Source organism: Erythrolamprus reginae, chromosome 9 (genome assembly GCF_031021105.1).
Source record: "Erythrolamprus reginae isolate rEryReg1 chromosome 9, rEryReg1.hap1, whole genome shotgun sequence".
Lineage (NCBI taxonomy): Eukaryota > Metazoa > Chordata > Lepidosauria > Squamata > Dipsadidae > Erythrolamprus > Erythrolamprus reginae.
The window spans coordinates 46,594,393-46,621,442 of record NC_091958.1 but is presented as its reverse complement, the minus strand read 5'-3'; the positions used below and the strand labels follow the sequence as shown (position 1 = coordinate 46,621,442).

At 42.7% G+C, this 27,050-nt stretch overlaps 1 protein-coding gene across 2 annotated transcripts; it reads right to left on the bottom strand.

The window, feature by feature from the left end:
- Positions 1-2,134: 2,134 nt before the first annotated feature.
- On the bottom strand, positions 2,135-26,737 carry IGFALS (insulin like growth factor binding protein acid labile subunit). 2 transcript variants are annotated; one of them, XM_070761115.1, is made up of 3 exons: positions 26,595-26,737; positions 10,599-10,740; positions 2,135-4,662 (listed from the first exon to the last, which is right to left on the bottom strand). In XM_070761115.1, exons 2-3 carry the CDS (start codon positions 10,606-10,608, stop codon positions 2,861-2,863), a joined length of 1,812 nt encoding a protein of 603 aa, XP_070617216.1. In that variant the 5' UTR covers positions 10,609-10,740; positions 26,595-26,737; the 3' UTR covers positions 2,135-2,860. The 2 variants fall into 2 exon arrangements, with proteins under 2 accessions (XP_070617216.1, XP_070617217.1); XM_070761116.1 differs by lacking the exon at positions 26,595-26,737 and having other exon boundaries at positions 10,599-10,794.
- Positions 26,738-27,050: the final 313 nt, after the last annotated feature.

The following is a 27,050-nucleotide window of genomic DNA, read 5'->3' as shown; positions in this document are numbered from 1 at the left end:
TGTCTGCCTGTGTATTCTGCTTTATTTTTTGTATACAAGTTATAACACACACACAGAGTGTGTGTGTAACCTTTTTGCAGATAATGAAAATGAAGGAAGACTAGTATAGATCTATTTCAAACTATTTTACTCTAATTAGCTAGCCATACCCTTCCTGGGATTTGAGCCTGGGCACTCTGCCTCTAAGGTTCAAATCCCGGAAAGGGTATGGATAGCTGATGAGAGCTAAATAAATCAAAACAGGTCTATACTAGTCTCCCTTCATTTTCATTATCAGCAAAAATATGTTATGCATATAGAGTATAGTTTGTTGGCTATAAAAAATTAACTGCCTTGGATATAGCCCCTAGTAGGGCAGAGAGGCAAAAGGAAGCAATATGCTCCCTCTCATATTTGAGTATACCAGGGTGAATCAACACACATACGCACATATATACTATGTTTCCCTCAAAATAAGACCCTGTCTTATATTTTTTTGAACCTTGAAATAAGCGTTTGGCCTTATTGCCATGCACTCAAAAAAAGCCTTATTGGGCTTATTATCTGGATGTCTTATTTTGGGGGAAACGGTACATACATACATACATACATACATACATACATACATACATACATACATACAGTGCCTAGTTCAGATTGCACAACAGAAGGACTTCCCTTAGGCAATAACTTAGAAAACCACAACAGCCTGATGTCACTATATAGGAATAATCAAGAAATGCAGTTTGTGGATTCTTTTAAAAGGTTACTTAACCTTTCGTCTCTATCTTAAGCAGAGGTCCCCAAACCTGGCAAGCTATGCTGACTGGAGAATTCTGGGAGTTGAAGTCCACAAGTCTTAAAGTCCTTAAGAGTCTCACTTCTACATTCTGCATATTTACAGTATGTTGAGCTGTTCTTTGTCTGTTTACAAAAACAGAGATAAAATTGTCCAGGAGGACATATTGCTGTAACTTATCCCATGACACAAAACCTTTCATTTTCACAAAAGAATCCTGAAATGTTTTCATTTTCTAGCTTCTATGATAGCAAAAGGGGGAAATCCCCATTATCTCTTAGTTTTCATTGGGATGAAAGCAATTGCTAGGAAGTCTATGACAGAACTGAAGCGGAGGCTCCAAGAGGTTGTAAGTGGTGGTGACACAAGAGAAACTCTAGAAAAAAATGTAAATGTTAGTAAATTAAGGTCAGGATATTTCAGGAAAGACCAGAACATACTAAAATGGGAACTTGGGATTCAGAACTGAATACAGTGATCCCCCGATTATCGCGAGGGTTCTGTTCCAAGACCCCTCGCGATAATCGATATTTCGGGATGTAGTGGTGCGGAAGTAAAAACACCATCTGCGCATGCGCGCCCCTTTTTCCATGGCCGCACATGTGCAGATGGTGGAGTTTGCGTGTGGGCGGCGGGGAAGACCCGGGGAAGACCCAGGGAAGGTTCCTTCGGCCGCCCAACAGCTGATCTGCTCCGCAGCGCGGCAGCAGCGAAGAGCCGAAGATGGGGTTTCCCCGTTGCCCAGGCAACGGGGAAACCCCATCTTCGGCTGCCGAGCAGATCAGCTGGTGGGCGGCCGAAGGAACCTTCCCTGGGTCTTCCCGCCGCCCAGGCAAAGGGGAAACCCCAAGATCGCTTGCCCGTCACCCGCTCGCCCGGCCGCTCGCTTGCCGCTTGCCCGTTCGCCCGCCCGCCCGGCTGCTCGCTTGCCCGTTCGCCCGCCCGCCCAGCTGCTCGCTTGCCGCTCGAGAGCAAGAGGGGGAGAGATAGAGAAAGAGAGAGAAGGAAAGAAAGAGATGAGAGAGGGAGGAAGAGAGTGTGAGAGAGGAAGAAGCAAGATAGAGAAAGAGAGAGAGAAAGAAAGATGAGAAAGGAAGGGAGTGACATCATCGGGTGGAAAAATCGCGATATAGCGTTTCGCAATGATCGGGATCGCGAAACTCGGGGGATCACTGTATATGATCTGCTTTTCCCAATGAGATATGAGCCACAGTGACGCAGTGGTTAGAGTGCAGTACTGCAGGCTACGTCTGCAGACTGCTGGTTGCATGCAATTTGGTAGCTCGAATCTCACCAGGCTCAAGGTTGACTCAGCCTTCCATCCTTTTGAGGTGGGTAAAATGAGGACCCAGATTGTTGGGGGTATATAAAGTATACATCCTTTATAATGGGAGAAGGAAGAAAAAGAAAGATTAACCAATTTACTGGAATATTTGAGTCCTAAAGGCTTAAAAATATTAAAGGAAGTTACATTGACGCCACAGTGGTGATTCAGAACATTATTCAGAACATATTCACTATTTTCACGTGTGGATGGATGCAATGGCTCAGCGGCTAGGATGCTGAGCTTGTCGATCAGAAACGTCGGCAGTTTGGCAGTTCGAAACCCTAGCACCGCATAACGGGGTGAACTCCCGTTACTTTTCCCAGCTTCCGCCAACCTAGAGTTTGAAAGCATCTAAAAATGCAAGTAGAAAAACAGGGACCACCTTGGTGGGAAGGTAACAATGTGCCATGCACCTCTGGCATATAGTCATGACAGCCACATAACCATGATTGAATGAAGAAAGTTTATGCAGATTTTGCGGAAGCAATATACAAAGTTTGTCACCTTCTGAATTGTAACTTCCCAGCCCAATCTACAACTTTAGAAATGCCTGCTAGATTCTCAAGCAAGCACTAAAAAAAAAATAGTCTGGTCCAATAGTGGGTTTGATACCCGCCACTTGTTAACAGACCTTTGCAATGACCAAGGACACTTAAGTTGTGCCTGATTCCTGATAGCTTCTTAAGTCCAAACACCTAGAAGATTTGAGTCTGTACTGTTCCCTAGAAAGAAAGATTCTTGGAAAGCAACACTTTTTAACAGTCAACAAAATGGTCTTCTTGAATATCTCGTAGATCGAGTCCTACCACTTCTGCTGGGCTAAGGCAAGTGATATTGTTGTAGGTATATTCCGGGGCTTCTCCTTCGGTGATGGACTGTGTGTATCGTAGGACCACGCTGGGTTGCTGCAGAGCAAAGTCTCGAAGACCCTTGAGTGAGCAATTACACGCCCATTTGTTCCCTTCGAGCCATAGCTGAACCAGGGTAGGTGAGGGGCCGAGCCAGTCCACCGAGAAGGTTCTCAGAGAGTTGTTCCTGAGGTTCAGGTAGGTTAGTTTGGAGAAAGAGGCAAAGACGCCTCCATCCAAGTTCTCCAACAAGTTGTTGGAGAGGTCAAGCCAGGAGAGACGCAGCAACGGGGCGAAGGCTTCGGGGGAGATCTCTACCAGCTGATTGGAGGAAAGGAGGAGAAACTCGAGGTTCCTGAGGCCGACAAACTGATTTGGGGAGAGGCTCCTCAACTGGTTGTGCCTCAGGTCCAGATCAAGGAGCTCGTGTAAATCATTCAAGCTGTGGTCTTCGACGACGGAGATGGCATTGAATCTCAGGAACAGTCTTCGCAGGCTGGAGAGATCAGAAAACATTTGCGGTCTGATCCCTGTTACGCAACAGTTTTCAAGATGGAGGCTGTGGAGTTGGCTAAGGCCCCTGAAAGCGAACTCAGGAAAGGTAGAAAAGCAATTCCCGGACAGGTTCATTACCGCCACATTCGAAAGTCCGAGGAATGCCCCAGGCCTGATCTCCTGAATCTGGTTGTCGTTTAGAGTAAGAACCTCCAGCTGACCCAACTTATCAAAGCTCTTTTCCAGCAAGGTGTGGATCTTATTGTTGCCCAGCTGCAATTCTTCCAGAAACTGCAGGTCTTTAAAAGTCCTGGGGCTCAAACTAGCGATGGAGTTGCTGGAGATGCGCAAGACGTGAAGGCCCGAAAGGCCCAGGAACGTGTCTTCGAAAAGCGTGGAGAGGCGGTTGTGGGAAAGGTCCAACCACCGCAGGGATTTCAGGCCCATAAAGGCCCGCGGAGCAATGGCGTTGATTTGATTCTGGTTCAGGTAAAGCTTCAGCAGCTTGTGGAGCTTGGAGAAGATGTTGCCTTTGATGCCCTTGAGGGAATTCCAGCTCAGGTCCAGTTCGTGCAGCTCGCTGAGACTGTAGAACAACTGGTGTTGGAGATAATGCAGCTTGTTTCCAGACAGGACCATCTCCCTTACATTGGGCAAGTCATGGAAGACTTTGTCTGGCAGGACCACCAGGGAATTCCACCCTAGATTCAAGTACCAGAGGTTGGAAAGCCCAGCGAACACCCCTTCTTCAATCTTCTTGAACTGGTTGTTGTTGAGACGCAAGGAAGCCAGGTTCTGGAGGTGGAGGAAGATATTGGGCGCCAGCGACTTCAGCCGATTGCGTTCCAGGAGCAAAGAGTAGAGTCCTTCCAAGCCATGGAAGGCGTGTTGCTCAATCCCTGACAATTGGCTGCCCTGAAGGTTCAGAAATTCCAGGTTGGAGAGGTTCCGAAAAGCAAGCGCTTGCAAGGTCGTGAAATTGTTCCCATCCAGCCACAGCATCCTGGTGCTTCGCGGCACGTCTTCCGGCAAGGCGGTGAGGTTCCGGGCGCTACAGTAGACACTCACGTCATCGTTGCAGTCTTCAAAGCTACAAACGCATAGATTGGGGCACTTCTGACTTTCAGGACTCGCGCATTCTTTCAGCATTCTTGCTTCAGGATGCAGAGACATTGTCACCAAGGCCCATATAAGTGTCAGCATGGAGCCTTCCCCTGTCAGATGATGAAAAAGAAAAGAAAAAATAAGGAAGTTAACAAAACTGGGATGAACAGGCAGCCGGTGTAGAAGGGCGTGAAGAATTTTTAGCACACCTAGATAGTTGTTACGTGCTAAAAATTCTTCATTTATTTATTTAATTTTTATTGATTTAATTTTTATGTCGCCCTTCTTCTCTCAGGGCAGCTTACAACATGTTAGCAACATAGTTCTCTCTAAGCTGAGCAGTGAGCAATCGCTCACTTAAAAATCATCATCAACTCAGAGTTTTCCAAACCTGCCCAGAAGCCGAGAGGGAAAGAGTGAGAGGGAAGGAGAGAGAGAGGAAGAGAGAGAAACAGATAGAAAAAAGAGAGGAAGGAAAAGAGAAAGAAAAAGAATGGGAGTAAGGAAGAGAGAAAGAAAATCAAAATCTAGTTTGAAACTAGCTCAACTATTTAAGTGGCATTTTGATATTGATAGAGTTGCCCTATTATGAGCTCACTGTTATAGACACACAGTACAGTATTTTATTTTGAAATTCTCTGAGGCAAAACAGGGTGGGTTTTTTATTTGTTTGTTTGTTTGTTTGTTTGTTTGTTTGTTTATTTAATATTTCTGTGCCGCCCAGTCCCGAAGGGACTGCTGCTCAGACACTATACTTTTCTGCCCACCCCCCAAAAAAATTAGAGGGAACACTGGTTAGCAATAGCACTTTTTAACAGAGCCAGCCTGTTGCCCCCACAATCTGGGTCCTCATTTTACCCACCTCGGAAGGATGGAAGGATGAGTCAACCTTGAGCCGGTGATGAGATTTGAACCACTGACCTGCAGATCTACAGTGAGCTTCATGCCCTTCTATCAAGTATCAGATCGGTAGTAGAGTTGGAAGGGACCTTGCAGGTCATCTAGTCCAACCCTCTGCCCAAGTGGGAGACCTCTACATCTACCTCTACCTAGGATCAAACTCACAACCTCCTGATTGTGAGGCAAGAGCTCCACCTCTAGGCCACAGCAGCTGAGCCACGTCTCAAAGAGGCTTTCTTTTGAGTCATCCTGAGCCTTCTCCTTCCCTGCCACTGGGCTCCTCATCTCCAACTTCGCGAGCAATACTCGGAAAAAGAGAAGAATGAAGAAGCTCTTTGGCCTGTCCTCTCTTGCTGAATATGGGGGTAAATGGGGGTCCCAAGGAGAAGGATGTGGAAACGAGGAAGCACATTAAAAATCACAGCCCCTCAGCTTTCCCTTAAGAGCGGTCGGTCAGTAGGGCTCAATGCTCTCTTTGTCCTAGTGAATCTAGCACAGGGGTGTCAAACTTGCTTCCATTGAGGGATGGGCATCAAGGCTGTGTTTGACCTGGGGAGACATTTGTGTTGGGGGGGGGGCTGCGGCGGCCAGGTGCTAAGACAGGACTTCCCTCAGACCCTCCCTGACTCTCATTATAACCTTCCCTCCCTCCCTCCCTCCCTCCCTTCTTTCCCTCCCTCCCTCCTTCCTTACCTCCTCACCCTCCCTAGAGCCAGGGTGGTGCAGTAGCTAGAGTGCAGCACTGCAGGCTACTTCAGCTAGCTATACTTCAGCAGTTCAAATCTCACCACTGGCTCCAAATTGTCTCAGACCTCTATCCTTCCGAGGTGGGTCAGATGAGGGCTCAGATTGTTGGGAGCAAGAAGCTAATTGTGTAAACCGCTTAGAGAGGGCTGTAAAAGCATTACAAAGCGGTATATGTCTAAATGCTATTGCTATAGCTATTCCTTCTCTTTTCTTCTTCCTTCCCCCTCTTTCCTTCTCTTTCATCCCTTGTTCTCTTCCCCTCTTTTTTCTCTTTCTCCTTTCCCTTCTTGCACGCTCAAATGCAAAGGGAGAAACATTTCTCATTCTCTTTTTAGTTTGCTTTGCTAGCCCTCTCACGGCAGAAATGGAGCTCGGGGGGGGGGGAGACACGTTTCCCCCCCCCTGGCCATTTTCAGCTACGACAGCCTCCTGCAGCCCTCTGCCAGCAAAAATGGAGCTCAAGCCCTGAGCAGAAACACCGCAGGCCAGTCCTTTGCTGTTTCCAGGGTGGCTCTGCAGGCCATATCTAAGTACCCTGTGGTCCAGATCGGGCCCATGAGCTTTCACTTTGACACCCCTCATCTAGCACAATCCTCTGCACCATCTATCTTCCCTTCGGATCTCAGGACAGTGTTCAATTATTGCAATAGCCTCACGGAGAAGGCCTTACATGATGTTCATACTCTCACCCTCTTTACACATAGGATACACACACAGTGTATATCCTTTGTAGTAGATCCTTGGAACAAACTTCCAGCAGATGTGGTAGATAAATCCACAGTAACTGAATTTAAACATGCCTGGGATAAACATATATCCATCCTAAGATAAAATACAGAAAATAGTATAAGGGCAGACTAGATGGACCATGAGGTCTTTTTCTGCCGTCAGACTTCTATGTTTCTATGTTTCTATGTTTCTAATTCCCAGTAGAGCATTTGAGCCCCATTGAATTACACCTGGCTACCCCACGTCTAATGAATCCCAAAGAGCATGAAGTTAATGGCACGATGTCTCGTGGTGCTTAGTGTAACAGGAAACAACAACAGGAGACTCACAACAACAATGGGGTGTTTTTTTTTCAAATACTATACTACTATTTGTAGGGAAGCTGCCTCTCTAGAAGGGAGCATTGAGATTTGGCCTATGAGTACAATTGTTTAAAATGTACAGCCAATAAGAAATATTGAGGGTCACCCCACTCATTCCTCCAAAGTGATCTAGGGAAAGAATAATAAATAAAACCTTACTTCGCATTTCCTGCTATTACTACCACTATTTAAAAATGAATCCCTGTGTGTTACCTTAAAAAAAAAGAAACAGAATATTTTTTTGACTTGGGATTTATTTTATCAATGGCTAGATGTCAAAAACAGGGGCTAGAAACGGGGAAATGTATGAAAGGATCAGTGATACCAGGAAGATTGGTTAAAATATAGTATGACTATTATCAATATTATTAATATATGTTGATATAAATGCAATGAATATTGCTGTAAACATTTTGAATATTCCTAAAATGATTTGTACCCAATCAGCACTGGAGTTGGAATTTTGATATATAATATAAGAATAGAATAAGAATAGAATAGAATAAGGATAGGATAGGATAGAATAGAATTCTTTATTGGCCAGGTGTGATTGGACACACAAGGAATTTGTCTTTGGTGAATATGCTCTCAGTGTACATAAAAGAAAAAGATACATTTGTCAAGAATCATGTGGTACAAAACTTATTGACTGTCATAGGAGTCAAATAAGCATAACATAAAATAAAATAAATGAAATCTTATTGAAAAAATTACTGAAGGTTGGAAACTCAACATAAGAACTGAACCTCTTTTTTTTTAAAGGGACACAATTTGAAAAATCATGAACTAAATGGAAATTCTAAATTTTGAATGGAAAGGCAGCATAATAATAGAGAGAATGGCAGCGACCTCTGTGTGAGGCATCGTTACGAAAGCACTAGAATTAAAATCCCACCTCTTCTCGTTCCTTCGCACACGCAAGCACTTGCGCATAAATATGTTACTACACCCATGTGATTTGTCCTATCAGTGCAAGAGGGTGAAGAGAGACTTTTAACCCGAAGGCATAAGGATAGTTTGAGGATAGTTTAAGGTCAAGGTAGATTTGGCACAGAAGGTTGCAGCAATTTGATGGTCCTCCTATACCACCGAATGTACTTAGAAAACATAAAGAGCCTCAGTATTTCTTTTTTGGTGTAGCAGTTAAGACACTTAAAGGTGGGAAACCGCGAGTCCCAGTCCTTCCTTAGCCCCAAAATCAGCTGGGTAACCTTGGCTGACCCTCTTTTTTTGCTCTGGGAAGAAGGTGGCGAGGGCAAAACCACTGGGTGGAGAGGAAACGCCGAGAAAACTCATCAGCAATGAAATAACGGATGCAATTTAATGCATTTAAAACTGAGTTAAAATTATAAATTGATTTTTTTTCCGACAATACTTAATAGAAGTTACATTATTTAATAAAAGTTACAATACTTAATAGAAGTTACATTTTTACCAGCTGGTAAAGAAGCTGGTTTAAGTTTTATTTGACTTACAAGCTGTCTGAACCCAAATAAACTCTGGGTTGACATATGATTAAACAACAAAAAATTATTTCCTTTATTAAACAATTAAATGTTTAATGTGTGCCAAGCCAATCATTTGGATGGAGTGGGTTGCTAGCCTATGGCTAGATCACTGGTAACATCACCCAAATCTGAAAAGACCATCATTTGGAAAATAAACTTAAAAATCATAGCTATAGATAGCCCAGAATAGAAACTTCTGTGAACATGAACATCGGCAGCCATGCACGTTCAAGCTATGGACATGCATGTGAGGTGGCAAAAGGCATGTTTAACATGCTTATGATGTAATGGCAATTGGCAGAAACATTCAGAAGGCTAGAAATATTGAAACTGTCTTGAAAGAGAATGGGGAAAATTGATAAAATGACCTACCCTTGCCTTGCAGTTAAAAAAACAGTCTCTGCTAGACCAAAAATAAAGAAGTAATGGATGCAAACTAATGCATTTAAACGTTTTTAAAGAGGATTTTTTTTCAGACTTAACAACATATCACATATTTAACTCAGGCACCCTGCAACATAGTTGGCCATAATGAGAAATAATAATCGTAGTGGAAGCTCCAGTTTTATAATTTCCTCCCCGCCGCCCCCTTAGGTGCATAAGGTACAGAAGTGCTATGGAACTCATCACTATTATTTTCCAACAAGTGTTACAAGAGCCAGGTTAAGCATACCAGTGGCCAAGGTTTTAATGCGCCCCGCAATACCCAAGAATTAAGGAAATGCTTAGGGTGGTTGTGAAGGTTTCCTGTGAAAATGGTTTGAACATCCCCTTAGGCAAGAGAACACCCATACATTCTAAGAATGTAGCTAATACTTTAATTCCATGCAGGTTGATATGGCATGAGGACATAAGAAACTTGACCAGCTCCAAACTTGGCTGTAAAAAATATGACTTCAGTAACCGAGTTGTCGAAGCGTGGAACTCATTACTGGACTCCATAGTGTCATCCCCAAACCCCCAACACTTTACCCTTGGGTTATCCACGGTTGACCTATCCAGATTCCTAAGAGGTCAGTAAGGGGCGAGTACAAGTGCACTAGAGTGCCCTCCGTCCCCTGTCCTATTGCTCTCCTATATCTCCTATTCCTTTCTTCTATTCCTATAACTTCTCTTCTATTCTTTCTTAGATATATTTTACTATGAGTATCCCCTCTATAACCTTCATTATGCATTTTACTAGGTGTATACCCACTAAAACCCTCATTGTGTATTGGACAAAATCAATAAATCAATAATCAATAAATATGGTTTTTGTTTGAGTTGTGTTGCTTGCCTTCCCGTTTTCCTTTTGGTCAAGTCACCTGGTTGAAGTTGAGCAAAATCAAACCGTTTCCTCGATCCATACCACGTATACCTGTTCAGTTTTGCTCTTAATATCATATTCCTCTTTGATTTCTTCTTTCCCTTACCTGCTACTCCTGCCTGTTGCTGCAAAACCTGAAAGCAGTTTTGCCTTCTTTTAAAACAGACTCAGGATAAAGGGGACAAATAAAGGATTTGCCCTTTTTCCCTGCGGTGCTGATCTTTGTAACTGGCTACAGGTTAAAGCTAGGACACTTTGCAGAACAAATCCTGCTCCAAAACCCCCCTGCACGATTGTTGCACTGTGCAGCTAAAATCATGGAACGCTTTACCTTAGATACCCGTAGGGGGGGAAATAAAAGAGGAAAAATTCAGGAACGAACAGATGGATCCTGCAAAAGTTTTTTTCTCTTTCCACCCCACTGCAACAGCCCTTTTTCTATGGCAGAGTTGGTGGGACTGGCAAACCAAAACACAGAATCGCATTTTTCTTACCTTTGCTCATTCTGGCTGCTCTAGGGCTGAAGTGTCAAAAGTCAACTGGTCTGCGAGCAACCTCAGGTAATGCTGTCCTCTGGGTTTCCACCCCTGATACAAACAGAGCAGTTCAGCAGCTACCACCCTGTGGCTTGTCCAGCTATTTGGGAGAGAGGTTGGTTTTAACCCATCATTTACTGGGACACTGAATGACTGCAAGAGAGCAGCCTGGCCAAAGTTATTTTCCCTCCCGAGAAGGCAAAAAGGTTGAAGGAAGTCAGGCTATCTGGGCAGGGGTCTCTGTAAAAGTCTAAACTTTCCTTTAAAATTAAAACTCCCCTTTAAAAACTCTTAGAAACATAGAAACATAGAAGACTGATGGCAGAAAAAGACCTCATGGTCCATCTAGTCTGTCCTTATACTATTTCCTGTATTTTATCTTACAATGAATATATGTTTATCCCAGGCATGTTTAAATTCAGTTACTGTGGATTTACCAACCACGTCTGCTGGAAGTTTGTTCCAAGGATCTACTACTCTTTCAGTAAAATAATATTTCTTCACATTGCTTTTGATCTTTCCCCCAACTAACTTCAGATTGTGTCCCCTTGTTCTTGTGTTCACTTTCCTATTAAAAACACTTCCCTCCTGAACCTTATTTAACAATTTAACATATTTAAATGTTTCGATCATGTCCCCCCTTTTCCTTCTGTCCTCCAGGCTATACAGATTGAGTTCATTAAGTCTTTCCTGATACGTTTTATGCTTAAGCATAAATTAGATTTTAAAAAATCTTAAGACTTTTGAATAAATCCAGCGTCATATAGCTCTGGCCTGCTGGGATAGCTGAGTTTTAGTTTAGAATACTTGATTATCATTGCACCTGGCACAACGAAATTAAATGCCACCTTCAGTATACACCAGACACCAGAAAACTATACTGCTCAAAAAAATAAAGGGAACACTCAAATAACACGTCCTAGAGCTGAATGAATGAAATATTCTCATTGAATATTTCATGTGCATAACTATTCCATTTGCACAACAGCATGTGAAATTGACTGTCAATCAGTGTTGCTTCCTAAGTGGACAGTTTGATTTCACGGAAGTTTGATTTACTTGGAGTTATATTGTGGTTTTTAAGTGTTCCCTTCATTTTTTTGAGCAGTGTATAAAAATAAAGCATGAACACACTTCCTTCGCATTCTATACAATTGAATTGAAAACTCCTAATACTGCATTAGTATTACACTCTACAGCAATGGCAACTTGAAGATATCTGGACTTCAACTCCCAGAATTCCCCAGCCAGCATTCGCTGGCTGAGGAATTCTGGGAGTTGAAGTCCAAATATTTTCAAGTTGCCACAGTTGGGAAACACTACTCTAAAGTATACACTATAACAGGGCGCATGCTGATCCATCAAGCCTACCAGGCATCTGAGGCCAGAAGAATATTCATAGCAGAAGAGAAGTGAGCACTTTACAAAGCCAGAGCTGCAAATTATTATTATTATTATTATTATTATTATTATTATTATTATTATTATTATTAATTGGATTTGTATGCTGCCCCTCTCCGCAGACTCGGGGCGGCTAACAACAGCAGTAAAACAGTACAACAAAATCCAATACTAAAAAAACAGTTAAAAACCCATTATATAAAAACCAATCATACATACAGACATACCATACATAAAATTGTGAAGGCCTAGGGGGAAAGTGTATCTTAGTTCCCCCATGCCTGGCAGCAGAGGTGGGTTTTAAGCAGCTTACGAAAGGCAAGGAGGGTGGGGGCAATTCTAATCTCTGGGGGGAGTTGGTTCCAGAGGGTCGGGGCCGCCACAGAGAAGGCTCTTCCTCTGGGTCCCGCCAAGTGACATTGTTTGGTTGACGGGACCCGGAGAAGACCCACTTTGTGGGACCTAACTGGTCGCTGGGATTTGCTTTGACAATGGTGGCCACACATGTCTGTCCAACATGTGGCAGAACATTTACCAGCCACATCGCATAAAGCCCACAATCCATTAGATGTCAAGGTCCTCTTTGAACACAATGGACAAACATCACATTATACAGTAGATTTCAACGTACACTGCTCAAAAAATAAAGGGAACACAATATAAATCAAACACAAGTAAATCAAACTTCTATGAAATCAAACTGTCCACTTAGGAAGCAACCCTGATTGACAATCAGTTTCACAGGCTGTTGTACACATTCAACTTTGTACAGAACAAAGCATTCAATGAGAATATTGCATTCGTTCAGATCTAGGATGTGTTCTTTGAGTGTCCCCTTTATTTTTTTGAGCAGTATAGTTACCTGCCCTGGGCTAGAAGCTATTTTTCAGCCTACTTGTCCTTGTGTTTATTAACCTGTACCGTCTGCCATAGGGTAATAGTTCAAAAAAAAAAAAGGATGCCCAGGTTGAGATGGATCTTTAAGAATATTTTGAACTTTCTTAAGGCAGCGGGAGCTATAAAAGCTCTTCCAAAGAGGGGAGAGGGCAACCCATGATCCTCTGGGGAATGGCATTAACCCTCTGGAGCGCTGTCCTATCTGCCACTGTGCAATTGGCAAACCACAGACAGGTGCAGTAAGTTAAAATACTCTTTATGGCTCAGTGGTATTTTATTCAGTTGTTGTTTCCTGAGAAGTCTCAGTTTTTCAGGTTGATCTTTTGAATACTAGATCAAAGGGAGTGGGGTGTTAGGGCAGAGGGAGTCTAGAAAGATGTTAGATGTGGCTTCTGGATTTCTCCAAAGCATCCAATCGGGGGAGTATGTAGGAGCTGAATGCTGGAATGCCCATTGGCCTCATGCAACTGGGGTCTTACAATTTTGAGTTGTAGTGGTGAATACAAGATAGAGCTGAGGTGGTGCAGTGGGAAGAGTGCAATACTGCAGGCCACTGAAGCTGACTGTAGATCTTTAGGTCCGCGGTTCAAATCTCATCACCGGCTCAAGGTTGACTCAGCCTTCCATCCTTCCGAGGTGGGTAAAATGAGGACCCGGATTGTGGGGGCAATAGGCTGGCTCTGTTAAAAAGTGCTATTGCTAACATGTTGTAAGCCGCCCTGAGTCTAAGGAGAAGGGCGGCTTAAAAAAATCGAATAAATAAAAATAAAATAAATAAAATAGAGATACCGGCCTTCGACGATCAACCCTACGGCAAGGAGAGAAGAGACTATCTTGTATTCTCCTTGGGATTGGGTGGGGAGGATATGTTTGAACAGAATGAAGATACGGGTCCTCCTTAAAAGTTTCCTCTTGGAGGGCAAGGGCCATATCCCTGCCCTTCGTTTGCAGAGGCTCTATGGTTTAACCTCCACCGTTCCAGATAGTTTTGCAAAAGACATGATAGCACAGGAGAGCTGCCATTGGTCAATGGGGCAATTTTAAGAAGCCAGATCAAATGCCTAAGATAGATATGCTGGTGTGCACTATACTCCTTGGTGATTCTCTATCCTGCTAGCTGAAGTGACTGTGACAGGGAGGAGAAGCCTAGAAGTGGATGACAGTTCCCATCAACCCCCTGCTACTGGACTTGCTGGCTAGGATTTCAACTGTGTCTATATCACTACATGAGGGGTCCTTGGTGCTCACTGAACTTGGTTGTTTCCTGGTAGACGTTTCAATACCCAGACTAGGTAATATCATCTGTGCTAGTAAGGAGTGGGGTCTGTTCTCCATTTATATTCTAGTGGCCTGGCCTGGGGTGGTCTTGGGAGTTCTTTGGTTGAGCTGTTTACTGTTGGCTTGCTTGGTAGTTCTTTGATGGAAACATCTGCAGGAAAACAACCAAACTCAAAAGAGCACCATGGAGTCTTCATTTCAACCCCGAGCTTCAAATATTCTCTATTGGAATTGCTGCATACAAATCAGGTAGATATCCCAGTCTTACAACTTTTTGGAGAAGAGCAATCTGAATTCCTAATGATCCCCAACTAATCCCCGAGTCTTCGGAGAGGGGCGGCATACAAATCTAAATAATAAATAAATAAATAATAAATAAATACAGTCCTTAACTGACCTTTTTGTAGCCTTTTTGTACTGCAAAGATTGTCGCATCCTTTCCTCTCCTAATTAACTATTTAAAGGGGATAAAATTGTTAGGTTTCCACTTCTAGTGGGACAAGAAGCCAAACATCAACCCCCTCAGCCACCATTCAGAGGAAAGGCACATTCTCCTGGCCTCGTTCTTCCTACAGCAGAGGTCTCCAAACTTGGGGACTTTAAGACTTGTGGATTTCAACTCCCAGAATTCTCCAGCCATTTCTAGGAATTTCTAGGAAGTCCACAAGTTTTAAAGTTGCCAAATTTGGGGACCCCTGTCCTGTAGTATGGATCCCTGATTTCATCTTGCTTCCTAAGATTACAGTGGTCATTAGGATGAAGACAGAGGTAAGGTGGGTTTATTTATTCATTGGATTTATATGCCTTGCCCAGGGATACTTGTTCCCTGGGCAGATATTAAGTGTCCTGCTCAATTGCATATGCAGCCAAAGGCTAACAAGATGTCATTCCAACAGTTGCCCATCCAGCTGCTAAACAAGTCACCGAGCAAGTTTGTCTGGCCATGCTGGAAAGATGTTCTACTTGCTTGAGGACACCAGAATTTAATCAACGATTCTTAAATGGCTTACTAGGTTATGCAAATGTGGGCCACGATCTAACTGGAGGCTTTGAGAAGGAAGCAGCTTCTTTGAGAAGGAAAGAGCTAGGAACAAGGAATTATAAAAGGAATATTCACAAAGATGGAGCCCCATTCAGATGCCTTCTCCATCTCTGGCTTGGCTTTCCTTGACTATATTAGGGGATAGGAGGTTAAAATCAGGCTGGTTTCCTCCCGGTTTGGACCGGTTCGGGCAAACCAGTAGCAGCCCGCTGGTGATGTCACAATGATGTCACTGACCCGGTTCATTCATTGCCGGTCCATGAACACCGCCATTTTTTTTAAAAATGATTTTTTTTGTTTATTTTTTCTTCTGAGCATACACAGAAGCCAAGTTTCCAACACCGTGCATGGGGTCGGCATCTTTTTTTTGGCTTTTAATAATAATAATTATTTTTTTTATTTTTTTGCCACTGTGGACACGTGCACACGCGTGGGAGGAAACAAACAAGCAGGGAGGTGAGTGGATAAAACATACAAAGAACGGTTGCAGGAACTGGATATGTCTAGTTTAATGAAAAGAAGGACCAGGGGAGACATGATAGCAGTGCTCCAATGTCCTCGGAGAGGGACGACATACAAATCTAATATATTATTATTATTATTATTATTATATTATTATCATCATCATCATCATCATCATCATCATCATCATCTCAGGGGCTGCCGAAAAGAAGGAGTCAAACTATTCTCCAAAGCACCTGAGGGTAGAACAAGAAGCAATGGGTGGAAACTAATCGAGGAGAGAAGCAACTTAGAACTAAGGAGAAATTTCCTGACAGTGAGAACAATGAATCAGGGGAATAGAAGTTGCTTCCAGAAGTTGTGAATGCCCCAACACTGGAAGTTTTAAAAAAGATGTTGGATAACCTTTTGTCTGAAGTAGTGTAGGGTTTCCTGCCTAAGCAAGAGATTGGACTAGAAGACCTCCAAGATCCCTTTCAACTCTGTTATAATTTTCTATTCTATACTAGTAATTAAGGAAAAAGTACAAACTAAATAATACCAGTATATGATATGGGAAATATTTTATTAACGGTTATAGAGACTAAAAAAGAGAAACTGAAAATAAAAAAATGATTTAAAAAGAATGGAAAATATGTTAAGGTCGAGTTATAAATAAGATGATAATTGTTGTGTTATAACGATGAAGATAATTATGTACAATGTTATCATTATTGTATTCTTATTAGAAAACATGCTAAGAGGGAGTCAAGCTATTCTCCAAAGCAGCTGAGGGTAGAACAAGAAGCAATGGATGGAAACTAAACAAGGACAGAAGTAACCTAGAACTAAGGAGAAATTTCCTGACAGTCAGAACAATTAATCAGTGGAACAATTTGCGTGAATGATCCAACACTGGAGATTTTGAAGAAAAGACTGGATAGCCATTTGAACGAAATGGTATAGTTTCCTATCTGAGCACAGGGTTGGACTAGATGACCTCCAAGGTCCCTTCCAACTCTGCGATTCTATTCTATATACTTAACATCACAAAGACAGGGATGAAGTGTGCGGCTAGTATGTCAAAGCAATGGAAACTGCAGTTTAATGTTTCCAAATGTAAAATAATGCACTTGGGGAAAAGGAATCCTCAATCTGAGTATTGTATTGGCAGTTCTGTGTTAGCAAAAACTTCAGAAGAGAAGGATTTAGGGGTAGTGATTTCTGACAGTCTCAAAATGGGTGAGCAGTGTGGTCGGGCGGTAGGAAAAGCAAGTAGGATGCTTGGCTGCATAGCTAGAGGTATAACAAGCAGGAAGAGGGAGATTGTGATCCCCTTATATAGAGCGCTGGTGAGACCACATTTGGAGTACTGTGTTCAGTTCTGGAGACCTCACCTACAAAAAGATATTGACAAAATTGAACGGGTCCAAAGACGGGCTACACGAATGGTGGAAGGTCTTAAGCATAAAACGTATCAGGAAAGACTTCATGAACTCAATCTGTATAGTCTGGAGGACAGAAGGAAAAGGGGGGACATGATCGAAACATTTAAATATGTTAAAGGGTTAAATAAGGTTCAGGAGGGAAGTGTTTTTAATAGGAAAGTGAACACAAGAACAAGGGGACACAATCTGAAGTTAGTTGGAGGAAAGATCAAAAGCAACGTGAGAAAATATTATTTCACTGAAAGAGTAGTAGATCCTTGGAACAAACTTCCAGCAGACGTGGTTGGTAAATCCACAGTGACTGAATTTAAACATGCCTGGGATAAACATATGTCCATTGTAAGAGAAAATACAGGAAATAGTATAAGGGCAGACTAGATGGACCAGGAGGTCTTTTTCTGCTGTCAGTCTTCTATGTTTCTATGTATGTGGTCAAAATCGGCCTGGCTGCTTAAAAGAGGAACTTCGTCTTGTTGAAAGGGTGCAGGATCCCATCTCTTTAATGAAATTATCACCAATTGCTATATTGGCTTTGACACAAGGTTTCCAAACATTGAAAAGCTGTTCAGAGAAGGTGGCGTGTAGGAGGTTTCAAGACAAAAGGAAGACCAAGAGAAAAGGAGAACGGGGAAACGTCCTTAATTCTACACGCCTTCCAGAGTTTGTCCTTGCCATTGTTCCACATTTCTATTTAATTTAGATTTCCCCCTCCTTCCGCTCCTTCTCTTGTCTATTTTAACATTCTATTCTTGGAAATTACAGACCAAAAGGGCAAAATGAGAGATACACACACACAAAGAATCTCATAGGCGCTATGTACATATTGACACAATGCTCAGAAACACAGAGAGAGAGACATAGAGCGAGAGAGGGGGGGGGGAACCTGAGTCAGCAGAGACCTTTGAGCCAAGAAAGATAAAACCTGAAATTTCATTAAGCACTTCATTTCATAGAAACATAGAAAGATAGAAGACTGACGGCAGAAAAAGACCTCATGGTCCATCTAGTCTGCCCTTATACTATTTCCTGTATTTTATCTTACAATGGATCTATGTTTATCCCAGGCATGTTTAAATTCAGTCACTGTGGATTTACCAACCACGTCTGTTGGAAGTTTGTTCGAAGGATCTACTACTCTTTCAGCAAAATAATATTTTCTCATATTGCTTCTGATCTTTCCCCCAACTAACTTCAGATTGTGTCCCCTTGTTCTTGTGTTCATTTTCCTATTAAAAACACTTCCCTCCTGGACCTTATTTAACCCTTTAACATATTTAAATGTTTCGATCCTGTCCCCCCTTTCCCTTCTGTCCTCCAGACTATACAGATTGAGTTCACTAAGTCTTTCCTGATACGTTTTATGCTTAAGACCTTCCACCATTCTTGTAGCCCGTCTTTGGACCCCTTCAATTTTGTCAATATCTTTTTGTAGGTGAAGCAGGAAGAGGGAGATTGTGATCCCGCTATATAGAATGCTGGTGAGACCACATTTGGAATACTGTGTTCAGTTCTGGAGACCTCACCTACAAAAAGATATTGACAAAATTGAACGGGTCCAAAGACGGGCTACAAGAATGGTGGAAGGTCTTAAGTATAAAACGTATCAGGAAAGACTTAATGAACTCAATCTGTATAGTCTGGAGGACAGAAGGAAAAGGGGGGACATGATCGAAACATTTAAATATATTAAAGGGTTAAATAAGGTCCAGGAGGGAAGTGTTTTTAATAGGAAAGTGAACACAAGAACAAGGGGACACAATCTGAGGTTAGTTGGGGGAAAGATCAAAAGCAACATGAGAAAATATTATTTTACTGAAAGAGTAGTAGATCCTTGGAACAAACTTCCAGCAGACGTGGTAGATAAATCCACAGTAACTGAATTTAAACATGCCTGGGATAAACATATATCCATCCTAAGATAAAATACAGAAAATAGTATAAGGGCAGACTAGATGGACCATGGGGTCTTTTTCTGCCGTCAGACTTCTATGTTTCTATGTTTCTATGTCTCCAGAACTGAACACAGTCCTCCAAATGTGGTCTCACCAGCGCTCTATATAAGGGGATCACAGTCTCCCTCTTCCTGCTTGTTATACCTCTAGCTATGCAGCCAAGCATCCTGCTTGCTTTTCCTACCGCCCGACCACACTGCTCACCCATTTCGAGACTGTCAGAAATCACTACCCCTAAATCCTTCTCTTCTGAAGTTTTTGCTAACACAGAACTGCCAATGCAATACTCAGATTGAGGATTCCTTTTCCCCAAGTGCATTATTTTACATTTGGAAACATTAAACGACAGTTTCCATTGCTTTGACCATTTATCTAGTAAAGCTAAATCATTTACCATATTACAGACCCCTCCAGGAATATCAACCCTATTGCACACTTTAGAGTCATCATTTCTAGAGACAGTTATATGGTTATCTGGGGTTATTGTTTTTTTGTTTAAAAAAATGATGTGCAATACAGCATTTTTTTAAATAATTAACAAATAGCCTTCCCCATGTCTCCATTTTTTTAAATTTTAAATTATATGCCATCCAACTCACTCTGAAAAACTCTGGGTGATGGGAAGCACCCATACACATACGATGGGAAGTATCTCCTGACTGCGTTTTGTGATTTCAGCCACCACAAAATCTACGTGTCCAGCAGGAGAAAAGACGCACGTCCTACAGGAGAAATAAATAAAACTAGGGGATACAGTTAGGGGACGGAGTGGTGAGCCATGTTGCTTCCACCTTTTTTTTGCAGAATCTGTCCAGGTGGTTATACTTTCTGGCACGTGCCTTTTTCAGGGTTTTGTGAAGCTTTGGGATTTACAGTGATGATTCCCAAAGTTTCACAAAACCCTGAAAAAGGCGTGTCCTTGAGATCACCTCCTCCAGTTAAAAATCTACCCGCCCCGTATGTTGTGGATATAGAGAATGTAGGCATGCTGTGAGTTCCCTCATCCATCCTCACACCTATAGGGATGCACCTGGATGTGAAGCAGGCAAAGGACTGGAATCTAGCTTTTTATGGAAAGCTATGGGTCTGTTTCCCCAGTTTAGCCTGCTGAGACCACCACAGTCGGCACCATAGTTCCCTCTAAGCTGAGCAGTGAGCAATCGCTCACTTAAAAATCATCATCAACTCAGAGTTTTCCAAACCTGCCCAGAAGCCGAGAGGGAAGGAGAGAGAGGGAAGGAGAGAGAGAGGAAGAGAGAGAAACAGATAGAAAAAAGAGAGGAAGGAAAAGAAAAAGAAAAAGAATGGGAGTAAGGAAGAGAGAAAGAAAATCAAAATCTAGTTTGAAACTAGCTCAACTATTTAAGTGGCATTTTGATATTGATAGAGTTGCCCTATTATGAGCTCACTGTTATAGACACACAGTACAGTATTTTATTTTGAAATTCTCTGAGGCAAAACAGGGTGGGTTTTTTATTTGTTTGTTTGTTTCTTTGTTTATTTGTTTATTCATTTATTATTTCTGTGCTGCCCAGTCCCGAAGGGACTGCTGCTCAGACACTATACTTTTCCGCCCCCCCCAAAAAAAAAAAATTAGAGGGAACACTGGTCACCATCCATGATAATATCCAGGAAAGCAATTCAAACATTATTGAGGATGGAAGTGTTCAGAAACTTCAGATCGTGCAGAACATGGCCGCGAGAGCCATCGTGGGGCTTCCCAGATTCGTCCACATTTCTACAACACTCCGTGGCCTGCACTGGTTGCCGATCAGTTTCCGGTCACAATTCAAAGTGTTGGTAATGACCTTTAAAGCCCTACATGGCATTGGACCAGAATACCTCCAGAACCGCCTTCTACCACACAAATCCCAGCGGCCGATAAGATCCCACAGAGTTGGCCTTTTCCGGGTCCCGTCGACCAAACAATGTCGTTTGGCGAGTCCCAAGGGAAGAGCCTTCTCTGTGGCGGCCCCGGCCCTCTGGAATCAACTCCCCCATGAGATTAGAATGGCCCCCCACCCTCCTTGTCTTTCGCAAGTTACTCAAGACCCACCTATATCTCCAGGCATGGGGGAACTAAGACATATATCCCAGGCTTTTTTAATATATTTTATGTTTGGTATGTATGTGTTGTATGGTTTTTAATTGTTGGGGGGTTTTATATATTTTTTATTATTAGATTTGTCCCATTGCTATACTGTTTTTATTATTGTTGTGAGCCACCCCGAGTCTTCGGAGAGGGGCGGCATACAAATCTAATAAATTATGATGATGATGATGATTATTATTAATTATTACTGATTTACAGGGATCTTTTCCTCCATAAGTGCTGTATTAGGAATGTTAGCTTGTTTGGTTATTTAATGGTGTATTGATTTAATTAGGTCCTTTCCAGTTAGAAAAGACAAGACTATTCAGCACAAGAGCACACAACAGATTTAAGAACAGATTTAAACTTAATATTAACCGCTCCAAACTTGACTGTAAAAAATACGACTTCAGTAATTGAGTTGTCAAAGCGTGGAACTCATTACCGGACTCCATAGTGTCATCCCCAAACCCCCAACACTTTACCCTTGGATTATCTACGGTTGACCTATCCAGATTCCTAAGAGGTCAGTAAGGGGCGAGTACAAGTGCACTAGAGTGCCTTCCGTCCCCTGTCCTATTGCTCTCCTATATCTCCTATACCTTTCTTCTATTCCTATATCTCTTCTTCTATTCTTTCATTGATATATTCTATTACTATATCTTCTTTTCTATTCTTTCTTAGGTATATTTTACTATGAGTATCTCCTCTATAACCTTCATGATGTATTTTACTATGTGTATAACCACTAAAACCCTCATTGTGTATTGGACAAAATCAATCAATTAAACAAATAAACAAACAAATAAATAAATAAATAAATAAATAAATAAAATTTCCTACCTTCATTTTTTGTTTGCCTATTAGCCACTTTCCCACTTTGGGGAATGTGTGTGTGAGTGCCTGCTTATTGTCTTGTATACATCACAAGCAATGTGATGTGCTGGCAGCCCAAGGCTGGCAGCCACTGAGTGCTTTGCAAACAGCTTACTCTCATGAAATTCCTTTCTCTCCAATCTCTCTGCTCTGCAGGGGAAGGAGAGAGGAAAGCTAATTTTTATAGGCAAATCTATCCTTTGATGGACCCTTCTCCCCTCCATTCGTTTGTTTGTTTACTTACTTACTTACTTACTTACTTACTTACTTACTTACTTACTTACTTACTTACTTACTTACTTACTTACTTACTACTCAAGACCCACCTATACCGCCAGGCATGGGGGATTTGAGACATCTTTCCCCCAGGCTCCTTATAAGTTATGTTTGGTATGTATGTGTTGTCTGGTTTTAATATGATAGGGTTTTAGTTATTTCTTTTAATATTAGATTTGTGCCACTATAATATTGTTTTTATCATTGTTGTGAGCTGCCCCGAGTCTTCGGCATACAAATCTAATAAATTATTATTATTATTATTATTATTATTATTATTATTATTATTATTATTATTATTTGGATTTGTAGGGCACCCTTCTCCAGGAGACTCAGGGCAGCGTACAAGGTAAAATCGATACAAAATACAACATTTATGAAACCCAAGCATAAAACCTAAATCTTAAACCCCAGACATTTAAAAGCATTTCAACCAAATTCACTATTGCAACTTTTAACCATCTCTGAACAAGTAGCCAGTAAGTGAGGAATATGCATGATGTTTACAATGGCTAGGAAACAATCTGGAAATACCTTCAGAAAGCCCTATGGGCAAAGGTGAGTCCTGCGTAGATTCTTAATGTATCCATCTTACAAGAAGGTAGTACGCACCATTCCACGTTCCATGTAAGTGTGTGTATGTATAGAAAATAATTGATTTTATAAAAAAAAATTAGAGACCTAGAGAAAGATAATCAAGTTTTGCCACGAAATCTATCTCTAAGGATCTAGTGTGGAGCAAACATAGTAAGTTTTGTAGAAGCTGTGTTATTTTTCTGCAATTTGTAAATGAACCCAGGCGTTATATAAACGCTGGCTCACTGACGCCAAAACTCTTCCCCATTCAAAATCAAAGCAGCCTTGAGTTAACCCAGGGGAAGAGCCTTCTCTGTGGTGGCCCTGGCCCTCTGGAACCAACTCCCCCCAGAGATTAGAATTGCCCCCACCCTCCTTGCCTTCCGTAAGCTGCTTAAAACCCACCTCTGCCGCCAGGCATGGGGGAACTGAGATACACTTTCCCCCTAGGCCTTTAAAATTTTATGCATGGTATGTCTGTATGTATGATTGGTTTTTATATAATGGGTTTTTAACTGTTTTTAATATTGGATTATTCTTATACACTGTTTTATTACTGTTGTTAGCCGCCCCGAGTCTGCGGAGAGGGGCGGCATACAAATCCAATAAATAATAATAATGATGTGTGGAACTGTCTTAAATAATATTTCCTAGCCGATGCATCATTTTGATTTCCGGTGCCATTTTCTCAAAAGGCGTCCACCTTAGTTTTTCGACTTCAATCACTTCTTATTCATTGGAACGCCCTGCTCCTGGGAATATATTTTTAAATATTAAACTGAAGTATAGAAGTGCATTTATGGGTGGGCTTCAAAATTTTTAGCAAGGGGTTCTCTGGGTGGGTGTGGCCATGGTGGGTGTGGCTATTCAGCCACTTTCGCTACGGTTGGGGGGCAGCGTTTTTGCCATCGCTGGGCTCCGGAGGCTTTCTTCGAGCCTCCGGGAGGGCAAAAATGGCGTCCCTAGGATCCAGAGGCCTATGTCCGGCTTTCCTGAACTTCCGGTAGGCGTATTTTTTGCCCTCTCTAAGTCTCAGTGTGCCCCCTGCATTCCCCTGCATCCAAAACAGCTCGTGTGGGGACTCCTAGAAGGGGAGAGGTGCAAATTTGGTATCGGTACATGGTGGATCATATTCAATTTGAGATTATGGGTAAAAGGATGAATTCGATTAATTAAACTGATTTGCGACAACTGATGGGACAAAGGTACAAGGCAAGACGATATATGGTGTTGTGTTTGGGCCTGGGCCAGCCGTTGCCCCCACAGATGGGGGAGACGCGGCACACAGTGACTGTGAAAGCTTGGCTGACAGCCAGGATGATGTAGCAGACAGTCAGGAAGATGAGGCTGACAGCCAGGAAGATGTAGCAGTCAGTCAGAAAGATGGGGCAGAGAGCCAGGAAGAATTGGCAGACAGTTCAGGGGAGGGGGCTGGCAATTCGTCAGACAGTTTATCTTCTCTCAGTTCATCTGCAGGACAATACATTAATTTACGCAACCGAAGGGCCTTGCAAAGAAGGGATCGCTTTAAGAAGCATGATAAGCACACCTGGGCTGGGTGTGGTTCCCTTAATGAGGGCTAACGGCATAAAATGGGAACGGGGCCAAGGCAAACTGTGGCTGATTATCTGGGTGGTTTGTGTGGCGTCGTTTGTTCCTGCTTTGAAGTTCCTGCTCTTGGATTTCAACTCAGCGTTGTGGGAGTTGAAAACTCTGGGACAAGTTGCTGCTTTTGTGCTGTGAATATTCAGAGACTCTTGGAATATTTATGCTCCGTGACTTTTGTATTTGTTGGCTTCTCACTGAACTTTGTAGCTGACTGAATTTTCAACGAATCCTATGTGTTACTCCTGAAAGTAAGGACCATTTGCTTTAGACTTTTTTCTTTACTGTTTAATACAAGTTTGCTGACTAACTAAGCACGTGTGTGTCTGACCTCCTTTCCTGGACCGTTAATCATTGCTTGAGGCAGGTCAGGCAGAACATATGGTTAGTAGAATCTGAGACCAAGCTATAAGGAATACATTGGAATCTCTTTATAATATGTAAATAGAGACATTGCTCTTGAGTTAAAATGGTATACAGTGATCCCCCGAGTTTCGCGATCCCGATCATTGTGAATCGCTATATCGCGATTTTTCCACCCGATGACGTCACTCCCTTCCTTTCTCATCTTTCTTTCTCTCTCTCTTTCTCTATCTTGCTTCTTCCTCTCTCACACTCTCTTCCTCCCTCTCTCATCTCTTTCTTTCCTTCTCTCTCTTTCTCTATCTCTCCCCCTCTTGCTCTCGAGCGGCAAGCGAGCAGCCGGGCGGGCGAACGGGCAAGCGGCAAGCGGCAAGCGAGCGGCCGGGCGAGCGGGTGATGGGCAAGCGGCAAGCGGCAAGCGAGCAGCCGGGCAGGCGGGCGAACGGGCAAGCGGCAAGCAAGCAGCCGGGCGAGCGGGTGACGGGCAAGCGGCAAGCGGCAAGCGATCTTGGGGTTTCCCCTTTGCCTGGGCGGCGGGAAGACCCAGGGAAGGTTCCTTCAGCCGCCCAACAGCTGATCTGCTCCGCAGCGCGGAAGCAGCGAGGAGCCGAAGATGGGGTTTCCCCGTTGCCCATCTTCGGCTCCTCGCTGCTGCCGCGCTGCAGAGCAGATCAGCTGTTGGGCGGCCGAAGGGTCTTCCCCGCCGCCCACACGCAAACTCCACCATCTGCGCATGTGCGGCCATGGAAAAAGGGGCGCGCATGCGCAGATGGTGTTTTTACTTCCGCACCACATCCCGAAATATCGATTATCGTGAGGGGTCTTGGAACGGAACCCTCGCGATAATCGGGGGATCACTGTACAGTGTTCCCTCGATTTTCGCAGGTTCAAACTTCGCAAAAAGTCTATACCACGGTTTTTCAAAAATATTAAAAAATACTTAATGTTTTTTTCCCCTACACCACGGTTTTTCCCGCCCGATGACGTCATATATGTCATTGCCAAACTTTTGTCTGCCTTTAATAAATATTTTTTAAAAATAAACTTTAATAAATAACCCTGGTGAGTAATATCTAAATGGTTGCTAAGGGAATGGGGAATTGCAATTTAGGGGTTTAAAGTGTTAAGGGAAGGCTTGTGATACTGTTCATAGCCAAAAATATTGTATTTATTTCCGCATCTCTACTTCGCGGAAATTCGACTTTCGCGGGCGATCTCGGAACGCATCCCCTGCGAAAATCGAGGGAACACTGTATATAAGAAACACCCCCAATTTGGTGTGGGGTGTGAATGCTTGTCTGGTGGTGGGCACTGACCATGGAACACTTGTTCTATGTTGTGTGTGAGTTTTATATTCTATTTCTAAACATTAATTTAAAACATTAATTAAAAAAAAGGAGGGGAGAGCCAGAGTGGGATTTGGTGGTTCTCCAAACTGCACAAAATCTTAGCTAGAGATTCTCCCGAACTCCTGCCAACCTCCAGCAGCCCACCCCTGCATTTGGAATTTCTAACAATGGCTCAGAAAGATTTCTGCTTTAAACTCTGGACACCTTTTGCTGGCCAGTGTCAATAATAGAGACCTTGATGTACCAACCAGGCGAGCCAAAACTAGCACAGCTTCCTAATTTGCCAACAGGCCAGATTTCAAACACAAGAGGAGCAATATAATTTAGCACAACGAACCCCCGTTCCCGATTGTAATACCTTGAACCCCTTCCTGTATGATTAGAAGGAAGGCCCCAGAAAATGACTAGCAGGGAAGGAAAAACATCCCAAACTTGCTGGTAAGTTGTCATTAATTTTCATTTTAATAGACCATTCGCATAAATTTATCCCTGTTTCCACAGGATCTGTAAAAGAAAAAGAAACAAACAGTGGCACATTGACTAGCAATAGAATAAAATAGTCTATATCGTAAGGACTGTACCAGTAGAGTAGAGTATTATTAGCTAAGATAAAATCAATCTGTTTTGAGGCATTCAAGAGCTTAGGTCAGCGGTCCCCAAACTACGGCCCGTGGGCCACATGCGGCCCACTGAGGCCATTTATCCGGCCCACCAGTGAGTGACAAGAGTACAGGGAAAAGAGAGAGAGAAAGAAAGAAAAGGGAAAGAGAGGGAGGGAAAGAGAAGTGGAGAGGAATGAAGGAGGGAAGGAAGG